At 45.3% G+C, this 17,649-nt stretch overlaps 1 gene segment (V, D, J or C); it reads right to left on the reverse strand.

Annotated features, from left to right (window-relative positions):
* LOC114910224 (Ig heavy chain V region 6.96-like) overlaps positions 1–17,649 on the reverse strand; it is a gene marked incomplete at its 5' end in the record, with an annotated part of 32,046 nt that overhangs the window by 9,670 nt on the left and 4,727 nt on the right. The window contains 2 exon segments of the V gene segment in view: positions 3,507–3,549; positions 15,257–15,265. Coding sequence covers positions 3,507–3,549; positions 15,257–15,265 — 52 coding nt within the window.

Raw genomic sequence — 17,649 nt, forward strand, 5'->3', positions numbered from 1 at the left:
TGGTGTGGGCGTAATCAGTGCAGGGTGTTGTATTATAGATGGTCTATGTTGTGATCTTAGGAGTGTAGCCCCTACGCAACTTGTTCTCGCGTAGTTGGATGTTTGGGGCGGGATGTTCCGGGGGAGAAAAGGGAGTTGTTTTTTTTGAGACCGGGCGAGGAGAACGAGCAGTTTTGGGTTCGTTCTCGCTCGGGGTGGGGTTTGTGGAAAAAAAAAACTGACGCGAGCGACAACCAGCCCGCGAGGAGTCAGTTAGGTTTTTTTTTGGGGGAGGAGTTTAAGGGATAGAGGGAAAACGGAGTACGTGTGGGAGACACCGCGTTGAGGGAGTTTTTTTTCCGGAGTTGGGGAGTGGAGGATTAGGGTTTGGCCAGCGCGACTGGACCCGAAAAGAAGGTCGCCAGGACTCACCATCATCGCCCCATCCTCACTGGAGAGAGAGTGGCTGTGGGGACAGGTCGCTGTCGGTTTCCTGCCCTGCACGAAAACCGTGAATAACGACGGGAACTTCCCTCGGTGGTGGACAAGGAGCTCCAGACTAAAGCGCGCCAACGAGACGACGCCGGTACCAGAGACTGAGTCGTATAAAAGGAAAAAAACGTGTTCGTTTTCTTTGGTGGTGTGAATTATTTGTGTGGACGTTTTATATTAAATGTTTGTTGGGCTTATTTCACCTGAATGTTGTGACAGTCCCTGTGTAGGTGTGAATGTTTTTTTTTTTTCGGGAAAGGAAGGCGGGGCTGAGGTTGCTGTGTGTGAAGTATGGGAGGTTTATACGACTGTAGTATAACAGTATAGCTGTACTACGCTAACTGGGCCTCTCCTCACCCTAGCAAGAGCCATACCCCGAAATTGGGGGGGGGGGGGGGGGGGGGCGACAGTACACGCATCCCAAAGTTGTGTTGTAGACACCACCGATTCACCTCCATTGCTAGAAAAAAAAAACATCAGAATCGAGTGGGTGGGCTACAGGAGTATGCCCAATACTGTTCTTGTTGGGCTAATGGTTTGTGGATTGTCACATTTAGTTGCGAAAGCCAGGTTTGGATTTGTGCCACTGTTCCATCTTCCTGAATGAAAGCTGGCTGGTTGCTTGCTGTCATAAAGAAGTTGCAAGTCGGCATTTGATGCCCAGTTGACTAGTTGTTCTCCACAGGCTGAATTATTGCGGTAGCTCCAGTTGATGTGTTGACAGTTAAAGCTGCCGACATATATTGCTGGGTGGCTAAATACTGGGAGAGATGTAAAAACCGCTTTCGGTGGTTTGTACATGTTCACAAATTTGACTTCATCGATATCTGCAGCTATCCATTGAATATTGTTGTTTCTTGACAAAGTTGTCACGTCAGAAATTTGTACATCTGATCTTGCTAGCGTGGCTATACTGTGATGTTCTTCATGTATAGCTTTAACTAGGTTGAAGCCACTGATCTTCCCCTGATCATCGGAGTTGCTGTGCATTTCTTGAAGTAAGACTGCAACTGCATTATGTTCAGTAGCAAGTTGCTTAATGATAGCACGTTTGGCAGGTGTCAGTCCTTCAACCTTAAATTGAAGAACTGTTGGGTTGGTCAAGTCTTGAGAGATTTTTCTCGGCAAAGTTCCTTTTTGTGAAGTCGCTTGCATGGCAGTAGTGATACCAGTTTGATCAGCTGAAGAGCGCTTAGCCGTCAGGGACGTTACCTAGGGGTCACCGCGACGAGGTAGCTCTTCTTGACCACCCATCAGACAGTTGATCACAGGCTTCCCGCTCTAGGGTTTTAGACAGGAAGGAGAGGAGAGAGACAGGTCTGTAATTTTCAAGCAGATTGGGATCCAGGGAGGGTTTTTTTTAACAGAGGTGAAATTAGAGCAGTTTTGAAGGCAGCTAGGACACAGCCAGAGGAGAATGAGGACTTGATGATTTTAGAGATGAAGGTGGAGAGTTGCGGGCAAATGTTCTGTAAGAGTAACGATAGAATCGGATCAAGCGAGCAAGTGGTGGCTCTGCGCAATATCAGGAGGTTAGAGATTTCAGATTCGGAGAGCGGATTGAATGTGGAAAGGATAGCTTCGCAGGGAGGTCCAGCGCGAACCGGGCAGGTTGATGCTGAGAACTTGTCAGTGATTGCTTTGACTTTGTCTCTGCAAAACAAAGTCGTCAGCAATGACAGAAGAGAGAGGAGGATGTGGCGGGGGACACAGAAGGGATGAGAAGGTGGCAAAGAGTCTGTGTCATGATTTCCTCCAGGAAGTCAGATGCCAGACCCAAGTGTAGATTGTAGGGCGTTTATTTAAGGGAGATCCAAACTCGTTGTCAAAAAAACAGGCACAAGGTCACCGACGAGCGAATATGGTTGAAAGGGATAATCCAAGACACGTAATCCAAGAGACGAGCAGGAGGTTGAAGAATACCAGGAGAACTTGGAGACGAGGGAGAAGGGTTCGGGAAGAAGGACAAGGAAGGGGAGCTCGGGAGAGGTGGGAGAGCAGATTCAAAGTACGCGAGCGAGTAGCAAGCCTGAACAAGGTTCCGTGTCTGACTGTGCTCCGAGCTCTCCTTTTATGCACCTGTCCCATGATCCTCCACAGGTGTTCTTCGTTGCGTAGAGGGGGAGGGCGTGACTGTCCGTGTGGTTTTTTAGATGCAGACTGTATTTTGTTGTGGAAGAAGGAGGTTTTTAGCTGAAGAGACAGCAGATTGAAAAGCAGCTAAGAGTGACTGGTAGGCATCCAGTTCCAATGGAGTTTTGGATTTACGCCGTCTTTGCTCTGTAGCCCACAGTTTGTTCTTATCAGCTGAGACTCCTAATCACAACTGAAAATACTCCAATAATGGCGACCAAAACAAACAACCAAACAGATGCAATTAATCAATTCATGGAGTCACGCCCACTACGGGACACAGAAATGTTATGGAGAACGTGTGCCCTAAGAAACCACTAAATACTATTTAACAAACAAATTAATTATAGTGCCGCGCACCATTACATAGACACACAACCGATTGTGTCTATCAATCCACACAGCACTACACTACACAACACGAATGCATGTCGGAAAAAAGCGGTAGCAAAACAACTACACTTACCATGTTTTTTTCTCTTAGCAAAAGTACAGTTTATGCATTATATTGAGATGTGTGTCGCTTTGGACAAAAGCGTCTGCTAAATGAATAAATGTAAATGTACTTAGTTTCATGTACTTCTGTGGTGTTTTGTCACAATCACTAAGTCGTTCCTATTGAAGGCGTTTTCTTTTGTATTCGACATCCTTCTGTCCCGTTAAAGATTAAAATATTCTCACTGTTCACTGTCAATTGTCTGAAAAGTTTTAATGAAAATCGAAGTGAAATTACATGATTTTCTTGCTCTTCCAGTGTGTTTGACGATGCATCAGAAGAGTTTTAATACACTGTACGCCAGTCCCTTATACAGAAATGCAGAAGAACACTGGGGAAACAGAACAGAAATAATTCAAACAGATTGAAACATAATGAAAAGTGTAAAGAGTTTAGAGAAACTTACCGGTAGTGATGGTGACTTGTGTCCCTTTTCCCCATTAGTCAAAGTAATCACAGCACTACGTGTCCCTGTAGTGCCTCTACAGTAACCCTCTTTATCACACCTACTGCAGCAAGGGTGTAAAAATGTGTAAAATTCTCCACTGGAAAGTCTACTGAACAAACTAAAGATGTGACAGTTTCCTTGGTGAAATGTAATAACAATAATTCCATTATGGATGTTCACACTGAGTTCTTGATGCAGGAGTCCACTGCAGTTCCATCACTGCCTTGATGGAGTTTTATCAGTTTAGACAACAAATTCTTAGGCTACATTCCACTGTTATAAATATTTACTTTCAGTAAAAAATAATATGAATATTGGAGACATTTCTGCATCTTCAGTTATTGTTGGAAGTGCTTTGCATGGGAGCTGAGGTTGTTGTAAGAGTGTGTATCACTGTGTCACCCCAGCCACCCACAGTAGTTTAATTGTGAGATAAACTTGCACAAAAACTTTGCGTCCTTCCTGTGTCTTTCATTTCATGCAATGAAGTTGCCATCCAAGGTTAAAACACTAAAATGAATCTAACGTTATTTTTAATGAGAAATTAGAAGTAAATTGGATAAAGGTGTGTTTGAGCAACTGTCTATTCAGTTTTCACTCCATGAAGTGACAGTGATCTTTTAGACACTTCCAGAACAAACCTGATAGTGGATCTACATCGTCTGAACCGCTTGTCTCATACAGGGTCGTGGGGAGCCAGAGCCCAACCCAGCAACACAGGGCATAAGGCTGGAGCGGGAGGGGACACACCCAAGATGGGATGCCTATCCATTGCAAGGCACCCCAAGCAAGACTCGAACGCCAGACCTACCAGACAGCAGGACCTGAACTAACCCACTGCGTCACTGTGTCACCGCACCCCCTGGGGTAGCGGATCTAATGTTTAATTTAATTTAGAGGTAACTTACTGTCAAAGCTACTGCATTAAATTTAAGCTTAATATTATTTAGAAATGGCCAGAACCCTGACTGTATATTTCTCTGTACAGGGACTCTGAGAAGTTTTTGTATGGCCTGTAATCACTGTGGGTACCATATACATACACAGTGCTACACAGCAGCACAAAAACTTGTCCCCCTTCCAACTGCAGCTACAGGATGAATGCTGACCTGTAAACGGGGATTTAAATATCTGAAATTGCTGATATTTCCATATGAAGCAACATGACCAGTATTTACAATAAGTACAATGAAATGCTTTTTTGATCAAAAGTGAGTTGAAGTGCCAACATTGCACTGATTTTTCTAATTTCATGTTTTGGTGGCCATTTTTTATATTTTAGCATTTTAATAATACTATGTTACATGTTAAGAAATAAATCCATGAAATTAAGGTGACATTTTCTAAAAGGAATAATGATCCTTGTTGGTGCAAAAAACACTGGTCTTTAGAGGAACAACACAAAATTTATTAAACCATATAAACTTCTACAGCTTATACAATACAGATTCAGTGTTTCCTTTTATAGCTTTATTCCACCCAGTGCACTCTTTCATGATATTATCCTCTTTTCTTTTCCCTTATGGTAACCCCCCCATTGGTATCCTTCATTGTTGGGGTTTTCAGTCACCACCAGTAGCCATGCCATCAGTTTGTGTCCCAATGCAATCGGTCTCAGATGACAGGAAATGTTCAGTTTCTCCTCTTACTTGTTTCCATCGACATTTGGCAGAGGTGGATGAGCACATTCTGGGTTCCGAGTCAGCTGTGCTTCCTGAAGTCTTTTTCTTCGGAGCTCGAGTCTAGCATGCTCCCTTGATAGACTGACCGAGGGCTTCTACTGAAGAGAAGGTTCCACCTCGGTGGATAGATCAGTGCTCTGCAGTGCTGTGTCTTCATGAGGAGATCCTGTTCATGAGGCCAAAAACCATTGCTTCAGTTGTTAGTGAGAGATGCAGACACACGATGTACATTTAAGGCTTTACTCCACACAGTGCACCCTTTCAAGATGACACTGTCTTGTGCTCTTTGCCCTGATAGTAATCTTAGATCCCTTTTCCTGATGATACCATTTCACTGCACACCTACAGAAAAGCAGGCACAAGAGGACAGTTACAAGAAAGGATCATGTAATCTCAAAGGTATCATTCAATCCCTGTCTGCTTGTGTATCCCAACTAGGCCTCTGCAGTTCACCTCAGCAGGACACACATGCATAGAAGTAGAAAATATTTTAGAAACAGATTAATAATAACACAGGAAAAAGCAGTGAGTAAGAAGTGTGCATGAGTTATTAAGGTATGTTGGCAAAAATAGCATTAAAATTGCTTTTTAAATGTTTTGTTTAAAAAGCCCCATTTAACTGAGAAAACTCTCATGAATCAATGCAAATTTCACTGATGAAGTATGCATATCAGTATTGTGATCATATGTGACAAGGACAGCGGACATAAGGAATGGTGACAATAACAATGATCCACACCGTGTAGGCACCTTGGTCCTTAAGATCCCAAAACATCTATTATGTGATGGACACTGTTAATAAATTGTATGGGAGTAAAAACACTGATGGTGACAGAGCGGTTCTGTTTGATTCATAAGATCAATTCTCAGTAATCAAGTGTTATGTGTTTGCATAGGTGTAGGTGCAGGATGTAAAGTCTTCATTTGACCCCAGAGTGAAGACTCAGCAGCGCTCATTTGGGATGTGTTGCTTTAGTTGAGGTCTTTTCTTTCCTTGGAGTTTCATAAGCCACAGAGTCAGCAGTGGGAGAAAACAGGAACCCTCCCATAGGGTCCCCAGCAGCTTTTCCTGGGCTTTATTGGTGCACTCACAATGTGAAGCCCCCCCAGGTGGTGGAGTCTATCAGACAGCTGAAACCCGTTTAGAACTGGGCTCAACAGCTTTGTGTAAGGCAAGATTGTGTGCCATTGGTACAGTGTGTTTGTGGAACTGTCTTTGGTGATGGAGAACTGGCCGTTGAGGGACTCTGAGAATACAGTGCCTGTACCAGAGCCAATGCACCCAATCCACTGCAGTCCTATCCCTGGTGGCTGATGGATCCAGTGCAAGTAGCTAAGAGATAATCCAGACACTGTGTAGCACAGTTTAGATGAAACCGAATAGTTACAAAATAACGTGAGAAAAAGTTGCTGAAATTTGGGAAACTGGGAAAACTTGTGATGTTAAGAGGATGCCTGTTACACAGCATGCAATTTCAAAAATTGGAGTGGAGTTATAAAAATTATCTTTCAATACCTGCATTGACTGAGCTGAGCAGTGAGGTGGTTTATTCAGTTGGATCTTAAAAAGAAGCTGTAAAGAAAAAATTTACCTCATCTGGACAGTTTTGTATTATAGTATTAACATAAATATTTCACTACAGTAGAAAAAATTCTCTTACAAGTGGTTCATATCAATTTTAGTTAGCTGATACCATTTTCTGTTAGTTCTACTATGTGGATAAGAAGAACAAGACAATGCTGGTGAGACACACTTCAGTGACCCTCAGTGTGAGATGTACTGGAGCAGTTATTGTACAGCCCTGCAGAGTCTCCACTCACTGTTTCCTTCGCAGTAATAAACTGCGGTGTCTTCGTCCTTCAAGTTGTTCACCTGTAAATACAGCTGGTTCTACTAGTTCACTCTGGACATGGTGAATCTGCTTTCAAAAGAGCTGCCATAGTTTATGATGCTACTATCATCACTAATATAAACAATCCACCCCAGTGGCTTCCAAGGAGGCTGGCGGATCCAGGCAATCCAGTCGCTACTGAATGAGTCAAGGAATGTACAGGTGAGTCGATGAGATTCTCCAGGCTTTTTAACTGCTGCTTCAGACTGAGTCAGTGTCTGACCAGTAACAGCTGCAGAAAGAAAACAAACATTAACTCTTCATCTCAGTACTCAAGAGCAGACACAGCTTATATGTGTTGTTAAAATGTACCTGTTAAGCATGTTGTCATTATGAGGAGAGCAGTTAAGAAGGTCATGGTGAATGTGTGTGACTGTGGTAAAATGTCAATTAAAGCAGCCAGAACTCGGTGTTTGTTCCCTCTTTGCTCCGTGCACAGATTTAAATGTAGAAGGAAGAGCTCAGTTTGCATGAACTCCTCCCTCTGACTGGACAGGTGATACTCAGTTTAAAAGGAGGATTCAGAGCTGTAGGCAGGTCCACATGGAAGGCTTACAGCAGGCACTTCATCCTCATTGTACTTCATCATCACTGTCACATGGATGTAATATTCTGTAGAGGTGGTTTGACTGTATCCTTATACTGGCCTCCTCAGTTGCAGCCTGACCAGCCTGTCTCCATATACTACTATAAGTGCACTAAAACAGGCTCCAGACAACTATGACTGTGCCTCCTCTTCTGATAAACGCTTGTGGATAGTGATTGAGTAACAGTGTTTAATCTAAGGAAAACATGCTTAATTAAGCTCAATAACAAAGTTAACATTAATGAATTAAGCTCAATAATGGTTTGTAATGATGAGCAAAATTATTGATTCAATTCTGCATCATAATTATGAGATGAGATACTTTATTGCTTGCAATGCAATACAACAAAATTTTGTGTAGCAGCCCTGAGAACAGCAGCAAAAAGAAAGAACACTTAAAACAAGTAGTCAGTAAATAAATAAATAAATCAGAATTAGACTGAAACTTTTAAGTCGTCTCATGTAGCTTTTCTGATGCTAAAAGTAGCCTCGACTTGTGGGGGAATGTATAGCCTGGCTACTCTGTTGTTCCCATAGACAGACAGCCCTCCTCCTCTGATATTCCCGGAGTCTCTCGACCGATCCGCTTCTGATCTCATCCATCTTGTTGGTAATGGACCTTGAGTTGGTGAGGAACAGGGTTCGAAGTGCTGATCTGTACGGGTTAGCCTTAGTCAAGCACGTAGCCCGGGCCCCGACCGCGTCCCTGCTTCTGTTTCCTTCCCCTTCGCTGCCTCGCTGGCGGGATGAAAGTTCCGATGGGCTCTCGTGGGGCATAGGGTCTCCAAGGGGATGAAAGTTATGTCTTGTTGAAAAGTAACTGAGATCAGTGGTGGGAATCGGTATATTGATAAGAAGCGCAGAAAGCTACTGCTGCTGTACCGAGAGAGAGCCGAGCCGCTGCATCTGCACCCGCCACCATGTGTTGCCCTTCACCCATAATGAATTTGAAATTAATAATAGCAAATATGTAAATTATTATTATATGTAAATAATACGTGTATAATTATTGGTCATTGCCACCCAGTGGTCCATAAAATGTCATGCGTCACTGGATCATGAAAAGCACCTCAGCGCTGTAGACCTTTAAGAAATACGCTGCTCTCCTCTCACAGTCTTTATTAGAGCGACATCCTCTGGCCAGTGGTAGTACTGCACTATAATTCCCTCACCCACTAAAGTGAGTTCACACACACACATTTTCAGAACCGCTTGTCCCATACGGGGTCACGGGGAACCGGAGCCTACCCAGCAACACAGGGCGTAAGGCCGGAGGGGGAGGGGACACACAGCAGAGCTAAAGTGAGTTCATTTTTTTATATTTACATTTATTTATTTTGTAGACCTCGTCCTGGGTGTGTCCCCTCCCCCTCCAGCCTTATGCCCTGTGTTGCCGGGTAGGCTCCGGTTCACCGTATGGGACAAGCGGTTCTGAAGGTGTGTGTGTGTTTTCAGTGAACAAGCATTTGAAAAAATGAATGCAGACACACAGAATGAAACATGAATAGCAAGATGTCTCAGTTATACTGTAACAGAGTGACCCTTAGGATTGTCATCATTGCATCATCATTGGCATCCATCAGTCTAGAAAGACCATGGAATTGCGCCTTGGTTTTGTCCACTTCACGGTGGTTTGCATCGCCGGCCATGACTGTGAAGGCCCAAACGAGAATGACAATCCTTGCCGCAGTTGCAACAGATGTGCTGGGTGCTGTTCATATGTTCCACTTGAAGCCTGACCTTCCTGCGTCTTCGCCTCTCCTCAGCCTGTAGTCGCAGCTTTTGTTCGCCGCGTCCCAGACCTTGATGAAGTTCCCGCCTCCAGCTGCAACGATCAGTTGCCAGCTCCTCCCAGCCGTTCACATTAATGTCAAGCTCTCTCAAATCCTTTTTGCACACATCCTTGAAGCGCAAATGAGGCCATCCGGTTGGTCGTACACCAGAGGCCAGTTCCCCATACAGGATGTCTTTCGGGATCCTTCCATCATCCATCCGACGAACGTGCCCTAGCCACCGTAGCCTGCGTTGCCTGAGGATGGTCTGCATGCTTGGCAATCCAGCCAGATTAAGGACGTCACTGTTAGTAACTTTGTCCTTCCACGAGATCTGGAGGATGCGCCTGAGACAACGCAGGTGGAATGTGTTCAATCTTTTCTCCTGGTGGGCATACAAAGTCCATGTTCCACTTCCGTAGAGCAGAACTCCAAGAACGCAAGCGCAGTAAACTTTGATCTTAGTACGCCTGGAGAGCATGCCATTCATCCACACTCTCCTGCTGAGACTGGACAGAGTCATGGCGGCTTTTCCTATTCTTTTATTGAGCTCAGGCTCCAGTGACATGGTATCTGTGATGGTCGACCCGAGGTAATTGAATGCATGAACGACCTCAAGAGTGTAGTTGCCGATGGAGATTGATGGAGGTTGAGGGGTACTTTGTCCCATAACATTGGTTTTCTCCAAGCTTATTTTGAGACCAAAGGCCTCAACTGTGCGAGAGAAGCAATCCATTTGCCGCTGAAGCTCTTCCTGTGTGTGTGACACCAGAGCAGCGTCATCAGCAAACAGCATATCACGGATGAAAACCTTTCGTACCTTCGACCGGGCCTTAAGCCTTGCGAGGTTAAACAGGTTCCCATCACTTCGGGTATGTAGGTAGACCCCCTCTGTGGAATTTCCGAAGGCTTGCTTCAGCAGCACTGCGAAGAAGATCTCAAAAAGAGTTGGAGCGAGCACGCATCCCTGCTTGACACCACTTTTGATGCTAAAAGCATCAGACGTTGATCCATTAAAACGGACTGTGCCCTGCATATCAGCATGGAAGGATTGAATCAGCTTAAGTAGCTTAGGCGGACAGCCGATTTTACCGAGAACCCGGAAAAGCCCACTTCTGCTGACGGTATCAAACGCCTTGGTCAGATCAATGAAAGCGACGTACAAGGGTTTCCTTTGCTCTCTACACTTTTCCTGCAGCTGCCTCAAGGAGAAGATCATATCAACGGTTGATCGTCCGGCACGGAAGCCGCATTGTGATTCCGGGTAGATCCGCTCTGCAATTTTTTGAAGCCTTCTGAGGACAACTTGAGCAAAGAGTTTCCCAGTAACACTGAGGAGTGAGATGCCACGGTAGTTGTTACAATCACTTCGGTCTCCCTTGTTCTTGTAGAGAGTTACAATCGTGGCATTTCGCATATCCTGTGGAACCACACCTTCTTCCCAGCACTGACACAGTAACTCATGGAGAGGTTGCAGAAGAGTATCTCTAGCACACTTGATGACTTCTGGTGGTATGCCATCCTGTCCTGGAGCTTTACCAGCAACTAGGTGGTTGATGGCGTTCTTGAGTTCCTCCACCGTGGGCAGGTCATCCAGCTCACTCATGAGTGGCAACTGTTCAATGGCTTCAAGAGCGGTGTCTGACACTGTGCTCTCGAGGTCATACAGTTCGGAGAAATATTCCAGCCAGCGCTCCATCTGTTTGGTTTTGTCGGTTCTAATATCATCTGACTTGGACTTCAGAGGAGCTGTCTTATTCTGCCTGGGACCAATAGCTTGCTTGATGCCATCATACATCTCCCGGAGATGACCGAAGCTGGCATGGATCTGAATCTTGTTACACAAATTGAGCCAGTAGTCGTTCGCACACCGCCTGGCTGTTTGCTGAACTTCTGCTCTGGCTGCTCTCAGCGCTCGCTTGGTGTTCTCGCAGGGTGAACGTTTGTGTTCCAGAAAGGCGGCACGTTTCTTCTCAACGGCTGGAATCATCACGTCAAAGTACTCCTCAAACCAATCGTTCACTTTCCTAGACTTCCTCCCGAAAACTGCCAAGGCCGTGTCACGAATAGTGTCCCTTAGGTGATCCCACTTCGAGGTGACGCTTTCTGTAACGCATGTGGTGGGTAGCGTTTTCTCAAGGCAGTCACGGAATATCTTTGCCGTCTCTACATGCAGTGCCTTGTTTCCATCGATGCGGGGCTTCCCATAGGGTTTCGAATGATGTAACTGCTTGGGCATCAGCTTAACTTTTGAACACACAAGCGAGTGATCCGTATGGCAGTCAGCGCTCTGGAAGCTGCGTGTAAAGAAGACATTGTTCAAGTTTACACGCCTAGTGATCACCAAGTCCAGTTGGTGCCAGTGCTTCGAGCGTGGATGTCTCCAGGAAACCCTGTGCTGTGGTTTTGTGTTGAACAAGGTGTTAGTAATGCACAGGTTGTGATATGTGCAGAGTTCCAGCAGGCGCTGTCCGTTTTCATTCGTTTTTCCCACACCAAAATAGCCTAAGCATGAGGGCCAAGAATCCCGATTAGCTCCTACTCTTGCATTAAAATCACCCAGAAGGTATACTTGCTCATTTGCAGGTATGCGTTCCAGGACGGCATGGAGATTGTCGTAAAACCGGTCTTTTGTTTCGGGCGAAGCACCGATGGTTGGTGCATAGGTGATAACTAGGTGAGCACAGCCGGCACAGGTTTGTAGCTTGATGCAAAGTATTCGTTCTGATCCACCCGGACATAGTTCCACCAGTTGCAAGAGATCGTTTCTGATAGCGAAACCCACCCCGTGTTCTCTTGGTTCACCGTCTGATTTTCCTTGCCAGAGAAATGTGTAGTCAGCCTCCATAAGGGATCCTGACGCAGCTAGCCTTGTCTCCTGTAGTGCGGCAACGTCAACACGAACCCTCTTCAGTTCATTGTTGATTACGGCAGTCTTCCGTGCGTCACTCACATTTTGTAGATTATCAGTCAGGCCAGTTAGCATAGACCGTACATTCCAGCAGGCAAGCCTAAAGACCTCCCTGTTTTTCTTGGTTATCTTTTTGCCTGGTGCTTTAATTACAGTCCACTTGTCGGGTTGAAAGCCTTAAGCCCCACGCACCCAGTGAGGCAGGTGAACTGTGGCGGGACAGCACCTTATTGGCCGGGGGCTGCCCAGCTTGAGACGGGCGGTAGCTGTCCAGTGAGACGCGATGATCTCTCCCACCGTCGGAGACAATCCCTGGCGTTCATTCTCTACGCCAATCGAGTAAGAACTTATAACCGGTATCTATTGTCTCCCGTGTTGTTTCGTTGGAGTGACTTCTCCAAGGCGCAAACCTGGGCAATGATTTCGGGGGTCCTGAGATGCCCAATGATCAGAACCCCCCCCTCGGCCGGGTTGGCATGTTCCAAAGGAGAGCAATGCAATACATTTGATGCCAGTCTGACTGCAGGAGCTGCCGGTAGGGTGTCAAGGACATCCATCCGCCTTCTGGGCTCCACTCCGGATTTTCTGTCTGGGTTTACTCCCATAGCATTACTGAGACCGCCTTCTTGACCGTTGGACCTTTCATGGGTCTCATCCGCTCAGTCTACCGAAATCCATCTTCACATGCTTGGGTGAAGATCCCCTAACTCACCGAGGGTTTGAGGCCCATCGGCTACCCTCACCTGGTTTAGCCGGCCTGTCGAAGCCGTTGCCCGGGGTGTGGCCGCTGTCGCATGCAAACAGCTTACGGGGAGCCACAGGTGAGAGTCGAGCAACAGGTGGGGACCAAAGGTAGACGAACCGCCCTGAAAAGGGTACGACATGTTCGTCCACCTGAGGTGCTACCCCTCCCTGATACCCCATACACCTCTTTACTCTTATTGTTACTTATTTATTACTGTTTAAAATATCAGTTGCAAAGTGCAAAAATAACTGAATAAAGACATATTATTTTTTACATGCACTCGTTTTGCAGCTCGTGGTTTTTGTACAGACCAGTCAGTGTGACTCTCGAGCACAGTAATAAACAGCCGTGTCCTCTGCTTTCAGACTCTTGGCCTCCAAGCATTGTGTGCTTTTGGAGACGTCCTCAGTCAGGGTGAACTGTCCTTTCAGGGACGCTGCATAGTCTGGATCAGCTGTACTACCAGAGTTGACAACTCCAATCCACTCCAGTCCTCCACCTGCTTTCTGTCGTATCCAGTGCATGAAGTAGTTTGTCATTTGAAACCCATAAATGACACAGGACAGCTTGACAGACTCTCCTGGTCTCTTCACCTGAGGAGGTGACTGATCCAACCTTATGTCATCACACTGGATCCTTGTAAAAACCGACATGTCACAGTTTACTCAGTACTTTGTAATTCATCTGCGAATCCAGTATATTTACAATATTGCATTGCAGTTTTAATTTCTACATTCCTACCTTGGAGAGACCCCAATATGAAGATTAAACTCCCAACAATATTCAGTTCCATTGTCCTGTAAGAATGAACAAGTGGTGTCAGTATGAACTGATATTGTATGTGATTCTGATTTTTATAGCAGAACAGTGGAGGGTAACTTTGCATAAACCCCCCTAGAGGTTTAAACAGAGACTGCTGGGAAAAAAAAATCATATCATTACTGTTCCTGGACATTTCCTTTATAACCTTTCCTGGTGAATTATTATTGAACTGATTACAGTAATACATTAATAGTTAAACAATAAAAAAATGATATAGCACTATTCAATATCACAGCTTTGTTCTTATAATGAGGAAAACTTGAGACTAAGAAATCTCTAACATGTAATTTTACATTAGATTTCATTTTTCTCCGGGTGTTGTGTATATAAAAGCATTTGTTTAGTTTCATATATTATGTTCTGTGGCTGGACAAAATACACGTTTTATTTCAAAAATACAGTATTTAGTTTTTTTTTTTTTTAAATGAGTTTAAGTTAAAAGAATCCACAGTTACATTTTAACTTTGTTTTGAAAATATTGCAAATACTCATTGACTTACCCTTTTACTATATACCCTACATATTACGTTCAGTCATTTAGCAGGCCCTTCTCTCCAACTTGCAACATTTTACCAATTTAAACAGCTGGCTCACGTTAGTGGGGTAAGTACCTTGCTCAAGGTCACGATCTTTGGGTCCAAAGGCTGCAGCTCTAAATCCTACTGCACAATTGAACATATGCTATATTGTGTAGACAGACAGACAGACAGACAGACAAACACACACACACACACACACACACACACACACACACACACATTGACTGAAACTGCTTGCCCCGCGCGGGGTCGGGACGAACCGGGGCCTGACCCGGCAGCACAGGGCGTAGGGTAGGAGGGGAGGGGGACACAGCCAGGACGAGATGCCAGTCCATCACAAGGCACTCCAAGCGGGTCTCAAACAACAGACCCACCACAGACTCAGCCAAACTGGCTGCGCCACCATGCCCCCTTCATGTATATGTATAACACATAAAAAGTTTATATATATGAGAGAAATAAAAATATTTTTGCCCATCTTTTCATTTCAACTTATAAAATTAGAGATTAGTGCAATAATAACAAGGGGGCGCGGGGGTGTGGCGGGATCGGTCAGTGCCTGCTGGTCTGGGGGTTCGTCCATTGCTTAGGGTGTCTTGCGATGGACTGGCGTCCCGCCCTGGGTGTGCTCCCTCAGCCTTGCGCCTTGCATTGTTGGGTAAGGTTCCGGCTCACTGCGACCCCGCTCGGAACAGGCGCTTGTTGTCAGGGTTTAATAACAGCATTTTTATCAATAAAATAGAAATATTGATAACGGATGGCAAAACTCTGGATAAAAACAGCATTAGGGTGCTTTATTTGTGTTGTCACTGTACACTTTACCATTATTGTCACGCGGAACAGAGGACACAAGGAAAGAAGGACCCAAGTGCAGGATCGTTAAGGGAATAGACTTGTTCTCATTGTCCGGGATCGGCGAACGGTCGGGCGGCCAGGCAAAAGGTCAGGAGGGAGGGACGAAGAACACGAAGGGGAACAGGACATGATGGATGGACTGCGCTGAGTACTGTTGTTGGCACAGAGGGCACAGTTCTCTCAATGAGATCCGCAGCTGCGAAGGGGCGGAGGAGGGTCTTATAAACTAGCCGAATGCTCTGATTATCATGAGGCACTTAATCGGAGCCAGTGCTGCTGGTTGAGGTGCAGATGTGGACGTGACAAGAATGTCGTAGGTGAAGTCCATCTCACAGCGACCACTCGTGTGTTTTCTCAAGCAATAGGACCAGAAACTGTTGTCACTGCCTTTTTCTTCATGTGACAGTCCGGTGGCACAGTGTGTAGCGCTGCTGTTTCCTCAGCGCCTGGGTGGTGGGAAAGAATGTGGGTTCGATCCTGTTCAGTTTGTGTAGAGTTTGCAGATTCTCCAGGTGCTCTGGTTTCCTCCCACAATCCAAAGACATGCTGTTCAGATTCACCCATGGTGTGTGAGTGACAAAGAGTGTGTTCTGCTGATGTATGGACGAGTGACCAATTGTAACTAATATATCTAGCAATGTAAGTCACCTTGGTGAATAAGGTGTGTGGGCTGATAACACTGCATAGAGTTCTTTGGAGAAAAGTGTCTACTGAGTAAATAAATGCAATGTAAATGTTGTTACTGGTCAAGGAGTTCCTGAACATCTCAGTCCTGCTTTTCATTAGGATTAACTGGGGCAGGTAGTGTGAAGCACTGTTGAAAGATAGTACTTAACTGGTACTTTTTATGAGCTGCAGTAAGGACAGGGAATGACATCAATGTTTTGTGCTGTAGCAATATTTGCATTTTCAAGATCTTAAAAAGATAAAATATTCCACAGATCTGAGGAGACACATAATATTCATGATTTTTCAGCCTGTCTGTCTGCTGGTTCCTCTGTACGAGATGTAATAAGTGAAAACACTGAGCTCTGATACGCGGTGTAGGACAAATGAGTTGAACCTGTATGTGTGGTGGGTATTCTTCAGAGTGCTCTGGTTTCCTCAGCCTTCCTGTTTAAATGGAGATAAAGTTGACAGGATAAATATAAACCAGATTCATGAACATTTATTACTTTTGTGTGACATGTGACAAGAATGTTGCAGTTGATCGTGAAGTTTGAAATTTGCAGGTTTAAGAGATCAGTAAGGAGACAGAAGAATAGAAATATCTGAACCTGACGAATCTCCCTGGTCCAGGAAAGGTTAAGACCAAGCGAAAGACCTCAGCTCCAAAGCTTTGACTGACCGCAGTCCTGGACAGTAGGCATATGAAACAAGAAGAGACACCAATGAACAGTGAGAAAACTCACACCCAGAGTCTGAAGCCACTTGTCATAAGCAATGTCGCAGAGAGCTGGAGCCTGAGCCAGCAACACAGGGCATTAGGCTGGAGGGGAAGGGGACACAGCCAGGACAGAACGCCACTCCATCACAAGGCACCCCAACCGGGACTCGAACCCCATACCCACCAGAAAGCAGGCACAAGCCAAAATTCAAAACCACTGCGCCACCACACCCCCTCAGTGAGCAAACAGAAGGCAGTTTTTACTGCCATTAGGTCCACATGCTGGTTTGTACTACCCCCTACAGGTGGGTATAGTGTTTGCTGGGGGGCAGGGGTGTCCGATTCCACTCTTACACTGGCTGTCAGATTACTGGAATCTTCCAAACATACATTCATTAGTTGGAAAACTGCAGGAAGGCTTTGTTTCCATTACGAACGAGCAATGGACCATCTCACAAAAATATTCAATGCTGTTCTGCTGTGGGGATTCGTAATGCAGTTATGGGAAGTACATTTTGGGATTCAAAACACACTGGGCAGGGATGTTTCAGAGTGGAAAGAATAATAATATTTCCTGAAGTGTTTCCTCGACTGTTATAATGTAGATCTTGCATTAAAGTGTGTTTTAATGCCTATTTGGAAAGGCTAGAGCATTATTTTGCAACTAATGGATTGAAAGACACCGACTCTGTCTGTAGCGTCCGGACGGGAGTACGACACGGACGCGTGTTGCTATTACATCCAAACACGGACGAAACGTAAAATGACCTCACGTGCAGGGTTATGTTAAAAGTGCACTGTGCGTATTGTAAGACACTCGGTGGAAGTGAAACAGGAAACACGAGACCCGGAAACACACACAGTGTTTGAACTACGGCGAACAGTGAAACGCTAATCCGTGAGTCTGACC

This window comes from Scleropages formosus, chromosome 3, assembly GCF_900964775.1.
Source record: "Scleropages formosus chromosome 3, fSclFor1.1, whole genome shotgun sequence".
NCBI lineage: Eukaryota > Metazoa > Chordata > Actinopteri > Osteoglossiformes > Osteoglossidae > Scleropages > Scleropages formosus.